Raw genomic sequence first — 17712 nt, 5'->3', positions numbered from 1 at the left:
CTTTTCGGAAAATGTGAGTATGGACTTATCTTTGTTTTAATTTTAAGTATTAATTATGATTTGAGGTATTCGGAAGGACTAGGGAAGTGTTTAGTGAAGTTCTCTCATTCTCTCTCTTGTAAGGTCGTTCAATCGTTAAGGAAGTAAAGAGATTATTGTTTTAAATTGTAATCCCGCTATTTAAATGTTCTTTAAAATGATGTTGAGTATTTGACTTTAAGAATAAAATAATTTTAATTAAGTATTATGTTATTTTGCAAAATCTCCTTAGTTCAGCTCTCACCAGACATCCTGTACGGGATGACGAACCTATGATCCTAGGTACAGTAAAGTATTTTATGAAGTTAAGACTAGTTGATGCCAAGCGAGTTGTTTCTATGTAAAGAGCTACGATTCTCGCCCCCCCCCCCCCCCCTCTGAAGGTGGATCGGGACAGAAATGGTGGAGGCGCCGGGTAGGTTCTATTTCTGGAGAGAGAGAGAGGTAGATTTTTATGTTTATTATTAAGTTAGTTTCAGCTTCTGATAGCAGGTTATTAAGAGTTTACTTGAGGAGAGGATTACGGAATTTTAGTCTATAGTGGAGGAAGTCTTTGAGATTTTTTTTTGACGTAACAGATGTTTATTTGAGGATACTTGTAAGGATAAAGTTTATAGTGATAAGTTGTTTTAAGTCGTTGAATTTATTGTAGATTTATATCGGGGATTATTACGTGAGGAGAATACGTTATAAGTTAAATGCTTATTAGAGATAATGCAAGTGGTTTAATTTAATTGAAGTTCATTTTAAGATTGTAGGTTAAGAGAATTATAATTTAAAATAAAGTTTTTTGTCGTAAATAGGAATTATTTTCAAGAGAAGTTTGTTTTGTTTTCGTGCGCGTAGGAGACGAGACGTACGAATTAAATCAGTCGAGGGAAGGATAAACGTTAGAAAGGAATTAAAGAGAAAACGAGAGTTTATGTAAAAGAGAGTTATAGAATTTATAGTGATGTTTTGTTTTAATTAGAAAAATGTTGAGAGTTGTTTCAGAACGACACGTCAGTGGACGTGGCAGAGTGAACACGTGACGGGGAGGTGCTGAGACCTAGCGGAGAACGGAGGAACCGCAAGCGAGGGTTGGCGCACCTGATGGAATTCGGTGACGTCACGGGATCATACGGAGACGTGGACAGGCCGTGACCTTGTTTTGATCAGCTGTACGGTAACTTAGCGATAAGAAAATAGACTATTGGTTAAATAAATTTAAATTTAAGTGTGTTTTAGGAGAAGAGGAACTTTCAGTATGTAAGTAATTTAATTTAAGAAGTGTATGATGTATAGGCTAGAAGTGTTTCGTTGTAAGTTGTTTATGTTTTTGTTAGTTAAATTCTACCTCGGTTTTAAAAATATTTTTTTGGGATTTGTAAACATTATTAAGGAGGTACACTATAAAATCGATAAGCATTGAGAAAACTGGGAAGGCTAGATTTTGTGTGTAGAGGGAATTTACTCCAAAAGAACAGAGAGACAAAATTAATGTTTTCATTAGGGCGAGGGACCCTAAGGTGAGGTGTTGTGTCCCTGGGAAGAAAGGGAATTGTAGCGCAGACCATAGGAGATGGGCTGACTACGGAATTAAGGGTCAGGAGAATCCTGAGAGTTGTGAGTAGTTTGGGGCAGGAGTTCCCCATGGTAGTACCGAAGTGGCTATCCTGTATGGGATAGGGTACCATTTCAATGAAGTTTGTTGGTGGGGTTAGAATCCCTTGTTGTGTAGTGGGCCTATAGCAGATAGGCACTACAGTGAATTTGGTTATTTTGTGAGGTAAATTCCCTGGAGGTTAAGTAAGATTGGATTCAGTTAGGAAGGAGGGAAATGAGAAACATTGCTGTAGAGAGTTAGTGTACTTGCCTAATGTGAAATTGAATTTTAATAAATTAATTAATGAGAAAGTTTTTTCTGGTCAAATAATAATGGAAGGGAATTAATTAATTTTTTTGAGTAAGGTGTTTTAAGTAATGAAATAAAATAATGTGAAGAAGTTTGAATAATTGGGGAGGAATTTCTTTAAGAGTTTAGATAATTGTTTTTGAATTTATTGAGATATTCAGCCAGTGGAGTTTGAGTATGAGAGATACAGTGAGATTTTAAGGAAATCGGTTGTTTATTAATTAGGACAAATGAGATTTTATGATTTAGAGTCAGTAAGCATAGTTAAATTTACGACATAATATTTGTTGACAGTTTACAGTTATTAAGGATAAAACAGAGTAATCTATTTATTTTTATTTTAAGGGTTTGAAGATAAGATTATGAATTTTTTTTTTGAAAGTTTCTTGGGCATGTTTGAATAATTTTTATTTGGATTTTAAGAAATTACAGAGAAAATTTAATTGATTTACATTAGTTTGGAAGTATGGAGGTTTAGTGTTCGATTAGCCCTAACTTGATGGTCGGATCCCAAAAGAATGCCGTAAAACCGATAGCCAATTGAGAGGAATGCGGTAGGCGCTTGTGTAGAGAGGGGTTGTGGGAAAACTCCTTGGGACTGATGGCAGATCAGGGGCCCTAAATAGTGTGTGATGCTGTAAAACCAGTGCAGGGAAAGCCTGGTATGCTTAAATTTTTGGGCACAGGTTATGTAAACCTGGGGTTCCATGGGATTTAGTCATGTTAGCTGCTGTGAGACATTAAGATTTCCAGGCTCCATAGTAAATTCAATGTAAATTTTTGTTTTCTTAAAATAATAAATTTGTTTTTAATTTATTTGAGATATTTGATTTGGAACAGTGAATACAGACCCCGAGGAATAAGAGTTGTCATGCTGTGAGAGGAGAAGGTGGTAGGCCTAAAAGGGTACAGGCACCACAGAGGTTATGTGCATTGCATAATTTAAATATAAGGAAACTTGAGAATTTGAAATTTTGTTGTTGGGTTGGACACCCATAAGAAGAGTATAGGCAGAATTTTTATTGTTATGAGATGTCTAATTTAATTGAAAAGAAGAAAGTTTAAAGATGCAAGGTAACATTATTATTGTAATAATTGAAAGAGATTAAGAGGTAGAGAGAAATAGGCAGTTTTTGTTTGTAAGTACTAAAGTTTACATATAGAAATTTAGTAACTAAGAATGAATAATAAGTTAAGTCTAGTGTAAAAGTTTTTTTTAAGTTTGTTAAGTTAAGAGTCATAAGTAAATTTTTTTTGAGAGAGAATGTCTTTGATAGGAAGTATTAGAAACTTATGGGAATTTTAGGGTAACATAAATAATGTAGGTAATGAATAATAAATAGATGGTAGGTCTTAAGTTAGGATTAACATTTGAAGCAGAATTTAATTAAGAAGAAGGAAAATAAATAGGCCTAATGAAAAGAACAAAAAAGGATTTTATGGTAAAGCATTTTTTTAAAGTAATAAACAATGAATAATAATGTTGTTTCAGGGTAATGTGTACTAATAATACAATTTTTTTTTTAGGACCAAAGAACAGGAATTATGTAATTTAAATTAACATGTATTTTTGAAACTGTTACAGATTCCTTAAGATGAGCTGAGCAGCAGTCCAGTTTACAAGATGACAAGAGTTCGAGAGACAAGATACAAGATCACTGAAACAAGAGCCAAGACTGAAGATTCAAGAGAAGAGAAAGCTGGCAGCCATGGACTTACAAGTGGAGATTAATAAGGTCATGTAAAGTTTTATTTTTTTTTATGGAAGACAGTAACTGGAGTTTTTTTTTGTTATAAACATTATTTACAGAACTTTTTAGGTTATAGTAATGTAATGGAACTAGTGAGTTGTGGTAGCTGTCAAAAAGAACTAATACCTTAAGTTTAATTTTTAAAGTTAATTTTCTTAATTTACAGAGGGATTAGTAGTTTTTTTTAAACCTTATTTAGGTTGGAATTTAAATACAATAGCTTATTATAAATGTGTACGAACAGTTCAAGTTCACAGTACTGATAGGTAGGTCAGATGATCTTATTGATTTTGATGATTTGTTGTTTTGAGTTGATTTTTAAGTGTTGTGAATTAGACAATGAAATAGTTCTGAAAACTTAAATTATTTCAAGCTAAGAAATAGTAAAGTTAATTGTAACTCAAAGGACACCAGAATTTAATTTTTTTTTGAATTAGTAATGTTTGAAAATTTTATACTTTACAAGAAAGGTTATAAACAAACAGATCGGATGGAACAAGGATGCAGTAAATCACAATTTCATTTAGAATTATTGATTAGCTTTTGAGGTTATGAAGTAAAAGTAATTATAGTTTAAAAGTTTGAATAAAAAAAAATGTTTTTTTTTTATTTGTTTGAAATAGAAAATTTAAAAGTTAATTAGTCATGATCTAGGTGGGTGATGGGGTGGGAATTGGCCACTCTTTTTCCCTATAACCTCCCTAACATGGCCTTCTATTACATCTAACAGAAGAAAAAAAAAGAAGAAAAAGAAGACTTAGTATTAGTTAGAATGTTTTTTCATGAAGATACCTGATGAACTTTTTTTTTATTGTTGGGAAGAATAGTAGCAAGATTAATCAGATGTTTTACTCAGAAGAAGAAGAAGAAGAAGATAAAGCAGTTTTATGACTCGACAAGCCAGAGATTGGTGTTTCCCCTCTGCGCTTCTATTGACTACGTTGTTTACTCTCATGGGATAGCTGGTTCGGCACCATGGAGAGAGATTGGTGGGCATTGTGGTTGCCCCCAGAAGAAAAGAAGAGTAGAAAGGTTATGGGTGGGTCATGTGAAGTGACCTTCAACCCAGTTACTTCGTGGGGACTATTTGCTGTATAGAGAAGATCAAGACTCAAGAGTTAGGGAAAATCATTGGAGGTCATGTTTCCCTTCCTTAAGTTTTTCCTATCAAATTATTTGCCTGATTAGATTATGCTAAGGGTGGGATACTTTATGTTAGCAGTTGAATTAATTAATTTTATTTTTTTGTGTGTTTGCATCCTTGCCCATCGATTGCAGTTTAGATGTCAGTTCGGTATTTGTAAGACGTGTTGGTAATGCCTGTTGATGATGTTTCAGAATTGTAATCTGTTCGTGATGAGGATGGCACAACTCCGAAGCAGATGTGGGGAGAAGTTGTGAGCTGCCCTGGAAGCCAGTCCAGTAGCTGTTGGAGTTGAGTGGTGTTTGCTGATGGCCAGCCCAGGGAGCTACTCTTCTCGACAACACTGACTTCGAGGAGTTGCACCAACCTTCACGAGATAAGAGTTTAATTAATTGAAACACTGTAAGGACACTTAATTTTTTTTGAAGAACGAAAGAAGTATGGTAATAAACGGAAACCGAAAAAAAAAAATAATAATAATTATCAAGAATTTGCACATTGTTGAACGAATACTGAGAAACTAAGAACAGTAATTTAATTTGTAAAGAGAGCTTCACTAACAGAACAATTTTTTTAGAATTGAGAACTCGAGCCTCTGAAGGTTCCTGTGAGAACAAACCAGATAAAAGTTTTACATTTAATTTTATGAATACTTGTTGTTTTAAAATAAATCTTATGCAGAATCTAGATGTATGTTCAGACAGCAAGGAACTAAGAAAATTATTATTTTTGTGAAATGAGGAATTTATAGTTATGGTTTAATGGAAAAAGACAATTTGTAATTTTGAGGTAGCTCGATGGGGCTCGAGCTCTGTGAGGGGAGGGTTATGTCGCGGGTTGAAATTTTGCAGGGTTGTTGAAATCAAATTTAGGGACTTTACTGACGGGACTCTGGGCTGGCTGCTCTGTTCACTCGTCAGCGCAAGTGGCGTGACCATGTAATTGGGGCACGGGGCCGGCGCGGCGCGCTGCGGGCTTGCAGAATTTTGTTTGTTTGTTTGGCCGCGCGCTGGCGCAGCCACGGGCCGCAGTTACTGGGGCGCGCTGTCGTAACAAGCCGCGCGGTGTGGCCTGCACATTGGGGTAGAGGGGGGGTAGTCTTCCCAGATGTTCTAGTTAGTTGTTTAGTAAATTTGACTTCAATAACGAGCTTTTGTTATGGTAGGCGCGGCAGGGCGCGCGAATTTAAGCGCAAGTGAGTGGTGACTCGGGGCTCACTCAGGCGGAGGCTATGCGTCTCACCTGTGGTCACGAGTTGTTAGTTCGTTCGTGATGTAGGAATTCAAGCTTTCGGGCGGAAGCTATGGTCGACGCCAGAGGCCACGAGTCGTTTAATTTAAGTTAGGTCATAATGTAGTCGTCAAGCTTTCGGGCGGAGGCTATGGCCCTCGTCAGGGGTCACGCGTCATAGTTTTTAAAATGTAATGTTCGTTCGGGATTTCAAGGGCAGGAGAGGCCCCTACGTTATTTTTTTAAAGTAATCGATCAAGAAAGGCTTTTCGGAAAATGTGAGTATGGACTTATCTTTGTTTTAATTTTAAGTATTAATTATGATTTGAGGTATTCGGAAGGACTAGGGAAGTGTTTAGTGAAGTTCTCTCATTCTCTCTCTTGTAAGGTCGTTCAATCGTTAAGGAAGTAAAGAGATTATTGTTTTAAATTGTAATCCCGCTATTTAAATGTTCTTTAAAATGATGTTGAGTATTTGACTTTAAGAATAAAATAATTTTAATTAAGTATTATGTTATTTTGCAAAATCTCCTTAGTTCAGCTCTCACCAGACATCCTGTACGGGATGACGAACCTATGATCCTAGGTACAGTAAAGTATTTTATGAAGTTAAGACTAGTTGATGCCAAGCGAGTTGTTTCTATGTAAAGAGCTACGATTCTCGCCCCCCCCCCCCCCCCCCCCCCCCCTCTGAAGGTGGATCGGGACAATATAAAGAAGAGAGACTCTGAGGCCATATTTTGAAGCATCAAGCAATTTTGTTTGGCCTATAATATGATATCAATGAATACTGATAGTTTAACTAATTACTATTGTTAGATCTGAAGGTATAAAAGTCTCTAGTATGTTTTTATGTAATAGATTGTGTCCTACGGCACATAGCTTTGTTTGAAGTATTTTAAATTCAGGGTCCAAGATTTTAATTAGAGCTTTGTGTGGTCATGTTGTATGATTTGTTGTGTTTTGAGCCAACATATATCATGATGCTAATACTGTCACAATTACTTTGAAGATGGTAGCCTAACAAACTACTTTTAATTCGAAGCCCATAAGAACTATCTACACCATTCGGTCATTTATTTGCTTAGACATTAAATAAGCTCCTCTTCATATTGACTTCGTAAATGCTAATGGTAGATGTTCCAAGTCAGAGGTATACTGAGATAATTTTGTGTTGCTACCGCTGAGTTTAGTTTTGGTAAAGAATAAACCCTGAGATAAAAATAATATTTTTAATTTATATTACACAAATAATTTGTAGACTGAACAGCACATGAACTTTTGTAGTGGATGTGTCCTACTTAATTTAATGATATTTAGGAATTTTGATTATTATACTTAGGGATGGGACAATTCCAAAATTTTTGATTCCGATACCCGATTAGCGATTCCTTAAAAAATCCTTCGATTCTCAATACTCGATACTCACCTAGTTAACTTAATATTAAATAATTCAAATTCTATTTGCAACATTTTTTTTTCAGCTTTCAATACATATATGATGTAGCATACATCATAAATACATATTTATCAAATTTGAGTACACAACTAAGTTATTAACATTAACTCATATAAATGTTTACATCATTAGAAGTTAATGGCTCATATGTCAAAGGGGTCAAACTAATCTGAAAATTTGTTTTGTAATACAGAATAAACTATAAACAAATATTTTAGGCTTTCCTTGAGCAGTATAAATTATTTTCGTTCATACAACTTGCCTAACTTAGAGAAGGGTACAAATTAACTAAAAAAGTTGTGAAATGAAACAGTAACAAAATTAAGCAACAACTAGAGAACTATCAAATGAAAGTGTTGTACTTGATTGTGGTATTTCGGCGTTAAGTTACATTTAATCCATTTGCATCCACTCACTTTAATGTTAGACATACCATGGAATCCATAAACTTATTTATTTATTACTATTATTAAAGTTATTTTCTATTTTCAATATATTTTTATTCTTTAAATAAAATTTTAAAAATAGTTTAAGTTTCAAGATAATATACCTTTGTTATAACAATACTAGCTACTCTGAGGGGTTATTTTCAAACTAAAGGGATTTTTTCAAGTTTTTTGGGCAGATTAGCCATTTTGCGTACCAGTACGCCTATGGTGTTATCGGCCAGAAAAACAGCTGCGTACTAGTACGCTTGTAGATGCAAATGGGTTAAGAAACACACACAAATTCATTCATTGTTATTTCGGCATTGTGGTCAATTTTGACAATCTGCATTATGGTATTTCGGCGTTGTGGTAACGACCCAACAAAATCTATAAAACACTGTTGACCAACTAATCATCATCGTCACACCATTCGAAAATGAATGTTTATTTACATTTTTCTGCTTTTTGGCGCGATTTAAAATGCTTGTGCTGCCCAGTACGGCTGGGTGACGAAGTAAAGATAGTTCCCAAGGTCACCTTTAAGAGTTTCCAGAGCCTGGTACCTGGTTCGCCCGATAATCTGCTTGATACTACGACGCTGTTCCAACTATATGCCAGCACCCCCGGCTGACGTGGTATGGCCACTCACGTAAGGCTGTTCCAAACACCGTTCGCAAACGCTCGCCCAATCATCTGCTTGCTTTTGTATTTATCCGGTGTCGCTGTTCCAAGCTGACGTCAGTGCCCCGAGCGGTGTGCGTAGGCTTTAAAACTTCGCTTGTTTGTCTTATCTATCTAAACATTATGCCGGAAAGGAAAATAAACGCCGTAGTTTTGCATATTTTTACAGTATATTTTTGGGTTTAACATTATAACGTGAGCGTGTGTAAGCTTTTGTTTGCTTTAGTGCATTTATGATTAATGTTCAGTGGCGGCCATGTTGCGGTGTTTGTTTACCAGTGACGAGACAAGTCTTTTACCCAGTATTTAAATTTTTCATAAAAAACACTGCGATTTCGCGTTTAAATACTAAATTACGTGTAAAACGCTGTGTTGTGGCAATTTCGCGTAAAAACTGTATTTTACAGTGATTTCGCGTTTATCGTCGTTTAATCGCGATCGCGAAAAGAACAGGCCCCTACTAAAACACAGTGATAATTTTTTATAAATAATTTTTGTACTCTGACTTGTGTATAACATCGACCCAAGTTTTATACATCGTTTATTTGGGGAAATATGACTGTGTTATACATGCGTCTAGTCAGTCATAACCCCACTCAACGAGTCGTTAAATAATTGTATCTGACAGATTTGCAATGTTGTGAAATTATTTTTTTTGCTACATGTGGGAATTGACTTTTATCACCAATTCTCGACTCTCGATTATTAAAGTAGAATTGGTAGGTATCTATGAAATTAGGAATCGGTTTTCCCATCCCTAATTATACTACAAAATATGGTCGTAGTTATCAATCTACTTTGATAATAAAGGTCAATGTTGTAAGTTTTGTAATGTGTTCAATATAGTTGAGAAAAGTATGTTAATGAGTTGCCTGATATTTATTTGGTGGCTCACAAGTTTCCCCCTTTACGTTAATAAAACCTATAAAAATAATTGTTTATCATATGGTAATGTTCATAATAATAATAATAATAATAACAACAATAATAATAATAATAATAATAATAGTGTTTTTAGGGTGTTTAGAACAGAGAGCATAATATTGTTAAGGTTAATCTATATTGAAGACACAATCAAATAAAATATTGTACAGTAATTCAGAGTATTTGGTATATTATGAACAGATGTAAGTAGGTTGTTCTGATAGTTCAGACAACAGGGGCCGCATAGGCTACCAACAATACCAAACCATATTCCTGCTACTTTGATTTAGCCAAAGCTTTGACTATGTTCATCCATTATTATTAAGCAAATTATCTAATTTGGTTTCTGTGATAAATTTGTTAATTGGTTTTCTAGTTACCTCAGTACCAGAAATTTTATTGTCTCAGTCAATAACTGTAACTCCACACATATTTAAGCTAGTTCTGATGTCCCACAGGGCAGCACAGTATCACCTTGACTCTTTAATTTATTCACTGATGATATTACTCATGTAAATTCACATTCTACCAGTGTATTGTTTGCAGATGACCTAAAAGTTTGCAGAAAAATCATCACTTTAAATGATTGTCTATTATTTCAATCTGACAAGTTTGCAATAAATTTTTGGTCAAAGTCTAATCTAGTTCATCTTAACAGTGACAAAATTAAAATAATATCATTTACCAGGAAATATCTTCCTATGAAATATGATTATAAATTGGAAAATACCTTAATTCAAAAAAATACTAAAATTATCTTTGATTTATTATAGATTCCAAATTATTTTATCAACTTGTAGATTATCTAACTTCTAGTTTCCAAAGAACACTTGTCCTTTTAATACATCACTTATTATGATACAAATTCTGATTGTATTTTATTTCTCTTCACAGCACTTATTAGGTCAAAACTAGGGTATTATTCAGTAATATTGAATAACATTAATTTTTCTGACAATGATAAAATTGAAAATATTATAAATAAGTGTATCAATCTTACTATCAAAAAAACTGTCCATCCTCCCAAATTAACTTCTCTCTTTGACCAGCAAACCTACCTTGACTTTCTCTTTATCACTAACTATAATTATATTAATAACTAACTGTTATAGTTGCAAAGTTCATTGTAAATATGTTTTGGATAATTCCAGTATCAGAGTTACCCAATTTTTGAGTTGTCATACACCTACTTATGTATATACTTCACAGAAAAATGATATTTTTTTGGACTAATTAATAACTGTAATAGGTTAGATCACCTAGGAAATAAAACTAATTAGCTATTTGTTTTTCAGTTGCAGTAGATATTCTTATAATTAATGTAGTTGATATGATTTATACTCCAAGTATTATAAAATTTATAAATCTATTTTATTCCCACCAATTTATTGTAGATTTAGACTTTATGAATTTTTATAAGTTTGATCTAATGAATGTTTAAATGTATCTGTGTCCATTTTTTGTTATGTCCTGTGTGTAATGTATTTATATTTAATATTTTTTTGTTCCTTGTATATTTTGGCAAACTTTTGCAATCTCTTCAAGGAGTGTTGATGTATATGTCAGCATTGTAAATAAATAAATAAATAAATAAATAAATAAATACTTTTATAAAGCCAATCAAAGTTTTAATTACATATCTTCAGTTTGTTGGCTGGGTTGCAATCAGCATTAATATATTTTTCATCGGTGAGTTTGTTTAAATACTATTACTGTTCAATAATTTTTTCTTTAAGATACATTTTGTAGGCTACTGCATGTTTCAAGAAGATGGTAGATATTGCGGGTAATGTAAGAAAGGATGGTAGGTGTGTGGCACCGGCCTGATTGATAGTTTCTCGGTAACACAACGACTCTGAAATGTTCTGTATGGTTATATTATGTGTGAGAGAGACAGCAGTGATAGCCCAGAATCGTAGGAATAACTTTGCTCCGAGGAATACTGAAACTTTTTTCACAAGTGCATAGTGGTAGCCAATAGGAAAACACTTAGTGTTAAGTCCCCTGCTAAATGTTTGTAGAAGATTGTCAGGTTTTGTAACTTACGATGCATTTGGGAAGATGGTAAATGCAGTGTTCCTTATTAGCTGGCTGCATGGGTGGATGGGGGCAGGTTGTTCTTCGGTTCATGGTAACTTGCAGGACAAGACGGACATGCCAGCATCACTCAGCTATTTAAAATGTATTATTCTGTCTAATCTTTTGTAACGTTGTGAAAGGTATGTCATGTGTGTTTCAGTAAATAAATAATTATCAAAATGTTTGAAAATAATTTTCGCCCACAGTGCCTGACTTTGTTTTTAAGTGTTTACGTGTATTGTGCAGTTCCGCCTGTAGCTGGTTGGTGAGGTCTGAATTGTTACAACTCTAATAAGACTCATAGACCAGGAGCTAAAATGAGGAAAGACTAGCTCTATGTTGAGCACTAATACAATATCAAACTGAATAGTATGTGTTTGTCTGGACATTATTTTATTACTGTTTGTTAATTGGTTCAATTAACCAAGTGAACCAATTAACACCAAAATGTAAGGGAAAAATTATATAAAATTAAAATAAAAGTTGAAACACCACCTAATAACAAAATGAAAGTAAAACAACAAAATAAAACATAATTTACTCAAACAAGTGTAATTCAATCATTGTTATTTTAGATGTTAAACACTATACCTAACAACATTATAGAGTGAAGGGAAATATAAACATTAACTAGATATATTTTTTAAAATAAAAATGCAATTCTAACCTCTTCAATTATTTACTGTGGTATGTACTTACAAAATCAGTGTCTGCTAACTTATGGTTTTTACGAGTAAATGTGTCGAAGACATTCACTTAACACACAGTTTGATTTATAATTAAAATGTCACTATTTTTGATATAAATCATAAGGAACTCTTGTAGAATACAACTACATATTTTTAAATAAAATTAAACAACACAGAAATATTTCATTTCAAAACCTGATCAAGTTAAGAATAAAACAAATCTTGCTATACAGATTTATCTCAAAGCTGACCCACAAAAATTGTTAGCTCATCTGTAGTAAATAAATTACATTAGATGTTACTCATGAAAAACAAAGGTATCAAGATTAAACTAGTAGTATTGATTCAACTGTGAAAAATCTACTCGTTAGGTGACAAATAATTTGTATAAACAATTCTAGCACTAACTACAATAAAGATTTTTGCTCTCCTGACTAGCAACCACTCAGCTGGTTACCAACATTATGAAACTATACAAAAGGAAAGTAAGGTGGGGGTTTATATAACATAATAAAACAAATAAATAATAAAAAAAGAAGAGAAAATATGCATGTCATAAAAAAAAATAACATAAACTTATACATACTTGCTACAATTTAAGACAAATTAAAATTTCTTACTGTAGAAATAAATTTAGGAAATTATAAAAAATTATTTACTTTGAAGGAACATTTAAAACAAAGTCTTACCTCAAGGTTAGAAAACACAGTGGCAACCAAACTTGGCGCAAGGCCCTGCAGACTGTAGAAGTCCCTCCCAAAGCTGTGGCCGACATTTCCTATCACATGATAACTATAGTCGTAAATTGTGCTCAAAAAATTTTGCATGCACTCCAATGGCGTCTGGGTTTTGGGCTTCATCACATCCAGAGGATCTGAGCTGGTCGGAGAAACTATTCCCAGATAATTGTTCTTTTCAACTTGTAACATGTTATGGGCTGACTTGTATCCCTGAAACATACATTGGCATTCATACTTCAGTGAAACATCACTGTGATCCAAATTTACGATGCAGACTGCAGGAACCATACTACATTCGTGTGGTATTTGCGAGAGCTTTTCTGGTACCACTTTTGTCAGTACACATGATTTACAGACCTCTTCCAGCCACAGCTGTAGAAAATGGAGTACTGCAGTTGCTGCAGAAGTAAAGTGGGGGTGATGGATAAGGCAGCCAGGAAGGGCGACAGTAGGCAGAGGGCTAGCAACCACACAGAAGAGGAAAAGAAGTGGCACAGTACCAAAAACAAAAACCACCTCACTTTTTGTGAAAATCATGCACAATGATTTAATAAGTGGTACTGAAACATGCATCGTAAGATTTGCAATCTACACTAATATTATAAAGCTGAAGAGTTTGTTTGTTTGTTTGAACGCGCTAATCTCAGGAACCACTGGTCCGATTTGAAAAATTCTTTCAGTGTTGGATAGTACATTTATCGAGGAAGGCTATAGGCTAAATTATATCATCAATAACATTAGGGATCCTTACTAAAAGTCCAATTTAGAATCAAATGCGTTGAAGGGGGTTAGATACAACATGCAGTACACGTACGAAGTGTGTGTTGACAATGCCGCAGGTGCTAGAAGTTTATTTCCTATTGCCTATTAAGATTGTTGCCACACACTAGATGCCTTATCATTCTTAATTTTCCCATAAAAGTAAAAAACACCCGTGTGATATTAACAACGAAGCAATCAGTACCCTCATAAGAGTTCAATTAGTATTTAAATACTTTTTATCACTTTAAATCGCAAACCTAAACTATTGTTTTTTTTCCCTCTCTCTGTGTTTAATTTGTTTTTTTATTGCCCTTTTTTTCAAGTATATATATTTTACAGACTTGAAACTTCACAGTAATGTTCCCTATGTTACGCAGGATGACATTTTCCGAAAATTAGATCCCATGGGTGGTTAAAACCAGGCAACAGTGGGTACTTTGTCTGCATGAGAACAGGATTTTGCATTGTTCATGCCTTCTGCGTCTCCATGGCAATGGGCATCGCGCGGCAGTGGCGTACCCACAAGGAGGGGCATGTATAATGAGCAGCGCAAGAGTGATCTGCCTGTAGACTGCCGTAGCGAAGTACGGGTACATCAGTTGTAAGTTGCGTGCATGAGCCGGGAAACCATCGGTGCTATTCATTTTCTCTCTGGTACATTATACAGCTTTGTAATGAATTTTCACTGAATTTTTTTTTTATTTACCATTACTGTAAATGGGAGATGTGGCTTAATTTTTTTCCATTTGTATAGCCGTGCGAAGCCGGGTCGGGCAGCTAGTATTCTTAATACATCAATAGTTTAATGCACACATATTTGTATAAAAATTACTATACACCTAAAGGATTAGATGAAGAAGGGCATGTTAAAAAAAAAACACTAAATTCGGATGTTTTTCTTATAAAATAGTAACCACACTATTCTTATGTCCAATCGTATCTGCTGTATTGTCAGAACAAAACGTTATAAACTTTTGTAAAGGCACACACAAGTTTTTGAGTTCTATTAATAAAAGCTGTCCAATATTTTTGCCAGTTGAAGTGCCTTGCAAAGATGGCATAGCAAACATATAACTAGGCGCTGGAAAAATTAGCATCTATTTTCTCTCTCCAAAATTAGCATATATTATTTATTTTATAATTTACCATCTTTTGTTGTGAAATAAGCATACTGGATAAAATTTATTTAAAACCTAATATTTACTTTCTAAATATCATATATACTAATACCTACAAATAACTAGGGATGGGGCGAATCCTGATTTCCTCTAACATTCCACGTCTCGCCTCTCGCGTGAGCAATAACGAAGTGACCATGCATTGGGCCGTTTTATGCTTTGTTTAGTGACAGCAGCTTGATTTTATTCGGTATATTCCTTTTCATAGGACCCTTGCTATGAAAATACATTTATATTTAAGTTTGAAAGCTTGTAAATTCCTTGCCAGAGATGACTGAACTCGAACTTGGCTTGAAAAGTGACATATTTTGACATAATTTTTTTTGGGCGTGTTTGGAGAGGAGGGAGGGGTCCGAAAATATTTACAACGATCTTACCCCTCCCTCACCGGTTTAGTACCCCATTCATAATAGCCCAATTTTACGGGAGAAGGGAGGGTGAAATGAGCATTTTCTCACTGAAGGTTTTTCAAAGGGGAGTGAAGTTGGGGTGTTATAAGGGAGGACACTAGATGGTTTCAGGGTGTCCACCAATATTTACAAAATATTTTCCAGTAGATAACAAAAAATTCCAGTACATTTTCCAGTACATTCAAAAATATCAAATTAATTTCTAGTTACTTCTCAATTTTGAAAATAGCATAAATATAGATGCCTCAATTTAATTTTCTTAAAACCACGAAGAACGTAGACTTTATTCATAGTTTAATTACACATAATAAAAATAACATACAAAATATAGTCCATTTAATGTATATAAATGGAATACTTTTAAAAATACTGCAGAGCAAACTTACCCTTTAGAGTAGTAGCAAGTTAAACTGTTTCAGTACAAGTGTCTATGTATTTCTCTTGAAAACCTTGCTAATACTGAGTACACTATGTATCACTTATAAACAATGTCCTCAATGACACCCACGCCATTCAACATTCTGGAAATTACAACTATGCCACAAGCAATTGTTCAATAAAAGTTAACCAATGTACGTTCTTGATTATTGTAATCAGTAAACCAATTTTGGGATTTGTGTTTCAAAATTTGTTTAGTGAATTAAAATATGCCTACGCCTATAATACATAATTTAAGCAAGTATTATTGCAAACCAAATTCAGATTCTATAAATTTATTTTACAAGAACACTGCATTGCATCACTTATTAATCCAAATCCATTTCTAACTGCTGCTTCAATTTTTGAACATATTTATTTTCGCTGAAATTTCATTAAGTGCCTTTTCCTTCTCTTCAATTAGTTTTCTTTTCTTTATTTCCAGTTGTCTTATTTCCAAAGCCATTCATTTTCTTTTATCTTGCTTCTGCTCTTCTGAGTCTTTCTCCTGTCACTGTTTTTCCAGGGCTTCTTTGTATTTACCATTGGCATTTCTCATTGCAAACACAACAGACTTTGTTATTTCAATATTGTCCAAGCCTCCCTTCACAGTTACAGAATCATGAATCATTCGCTGTGCCACCAGTGACTGTTCCTTTAAGTTTTCCACCAAGCATTCCCTGTTAAGTGAAAAACCCCTTTCTAGATTTGAGTTGCCATGTGACATGATGAGAATGAGTTTAACAAAGTTTTCTAGATTTCTGTATTCTACCTTGTGCTCAAGGACTTCCATCCAAAATTTATCTAAACGTATATCACTTCTTGAGTAGTGAATCATTTGATATTTGACGCTTTCTCTAGAGCACAAGTCAGTATACTCACGTATTTTATCTGCTACATTGCCTTCCATTACATTCCTTGAAACAAGGGTTTCAAGAGTTTGTCGTAGCCTTATATTTACTTTATCTGATGCAGAAATATGCGGACTAAGGCAAGAAACAGATTCTGTAAAAGAATACTTTAATGGTGACCTCTCCATACATTTCTGGATAAATAACTTCAGGAATGTTCTGCAGTCATTTTTGAAGACAAGAATATCTTTTTCAGTAGCACCCTTACATTTCTTTAGAGCTGACCTCGTCGCAAAACCAACATCAATGTCTTTAGAAAGCATAAGAGTTTCCTTTTTTCCAATGTCAATCTTCAGAAAATTTGAGCTCATTACTTCAGCTCTGACTATTCTTGTCATGATATTCCGTACAAGATCAGACAGTGTTTCAAACAAGAATGGCACCATTGGACTGTCCGTCTGAAACTCTCTCAAGAAGGGCTCGACCTCTTTGGACAGAGACTGAAAAAAAGTCAGTTTGGCCAATAATAACCTATCTTTGAGACTACTAACAACAGTTTTGAAACTATTGCATTTGGGTTCCATTGGAGTGCCTTCAACTGTTTTTACATATTTTTCTATGCAAGGAAGAACCTGCAAGGCTCTTGATACAACAATGTAATTTTCAAGCCACCTTACATTGCAGAACTTCAATGGGAAAACAGAGCTTCCTGTAACCTGAATGTAATCTCCTCGCCTAGCAGGGGAATCTTTGAACAAATAATACAAAGCTCTAAGAAATTCATTTAAATTCCATTCAGTTCCCTTGAGCCCTACCTTAAATGCATTGTGCAACGTGTGCAACCCACACGATCCATTATCAAGCAACTTGGGTCCATCAACCTCACAGGACGAGAGTTCACTGTTCAATAATTTTTGAAGTTTCAAATTAACATTCGGTCCATCCATAGACAACTGCATAATTTTATTCAGTGGTATGCCTATCAGTGCCTCTTTAATGCCTTGAAGGAGACATTCAGATGTAGAATGCTTCAAAA

At 34.3% G+C, this 17712-nt stretch overlaps 1 protein-coding gene across 1 annotated transcript in view; it reads right to left on the bottom strand.

The window, feature by feature from the left end:
- Positions 1 to 17712, bottom strand: part of LOC134531594 (exportin-5) — a 298110-nt gene that overhangs the window by 114168 nt on the left and 166230 nt on the right. The window contains exon 12 of the mRNA XM_063367321.1: positions 13008 to 13268. Within this exon, the coding sequence (XP_063223391.1) occupies positions 13008 to 13268 (261 nt within the window). The remainder of the gene's footprint in view (positions 1 to 13007; positions 13269 to 17712) is intronic.

Source organism: Bacillus rossius, chromosome 5 (assembly GCF_032445375.1).
Source record: "Bacillus rossius redtenbacheri isolate Brsri chromosome 5, Brsri_v3, whole genome shotgun sequence".
Classification (NCBI taxonomy): Eukaryota; Metazoa; Arthropoda; class Insecta; order Phasmatodea; family Bacillidae; genus Bacillus; species Bacillus rossius.
The sequence above is the reverse complement of the archived record's forward strand: the minus strand, read 5'-3'. Positions and strand labels throughout refer to the sequence as shown.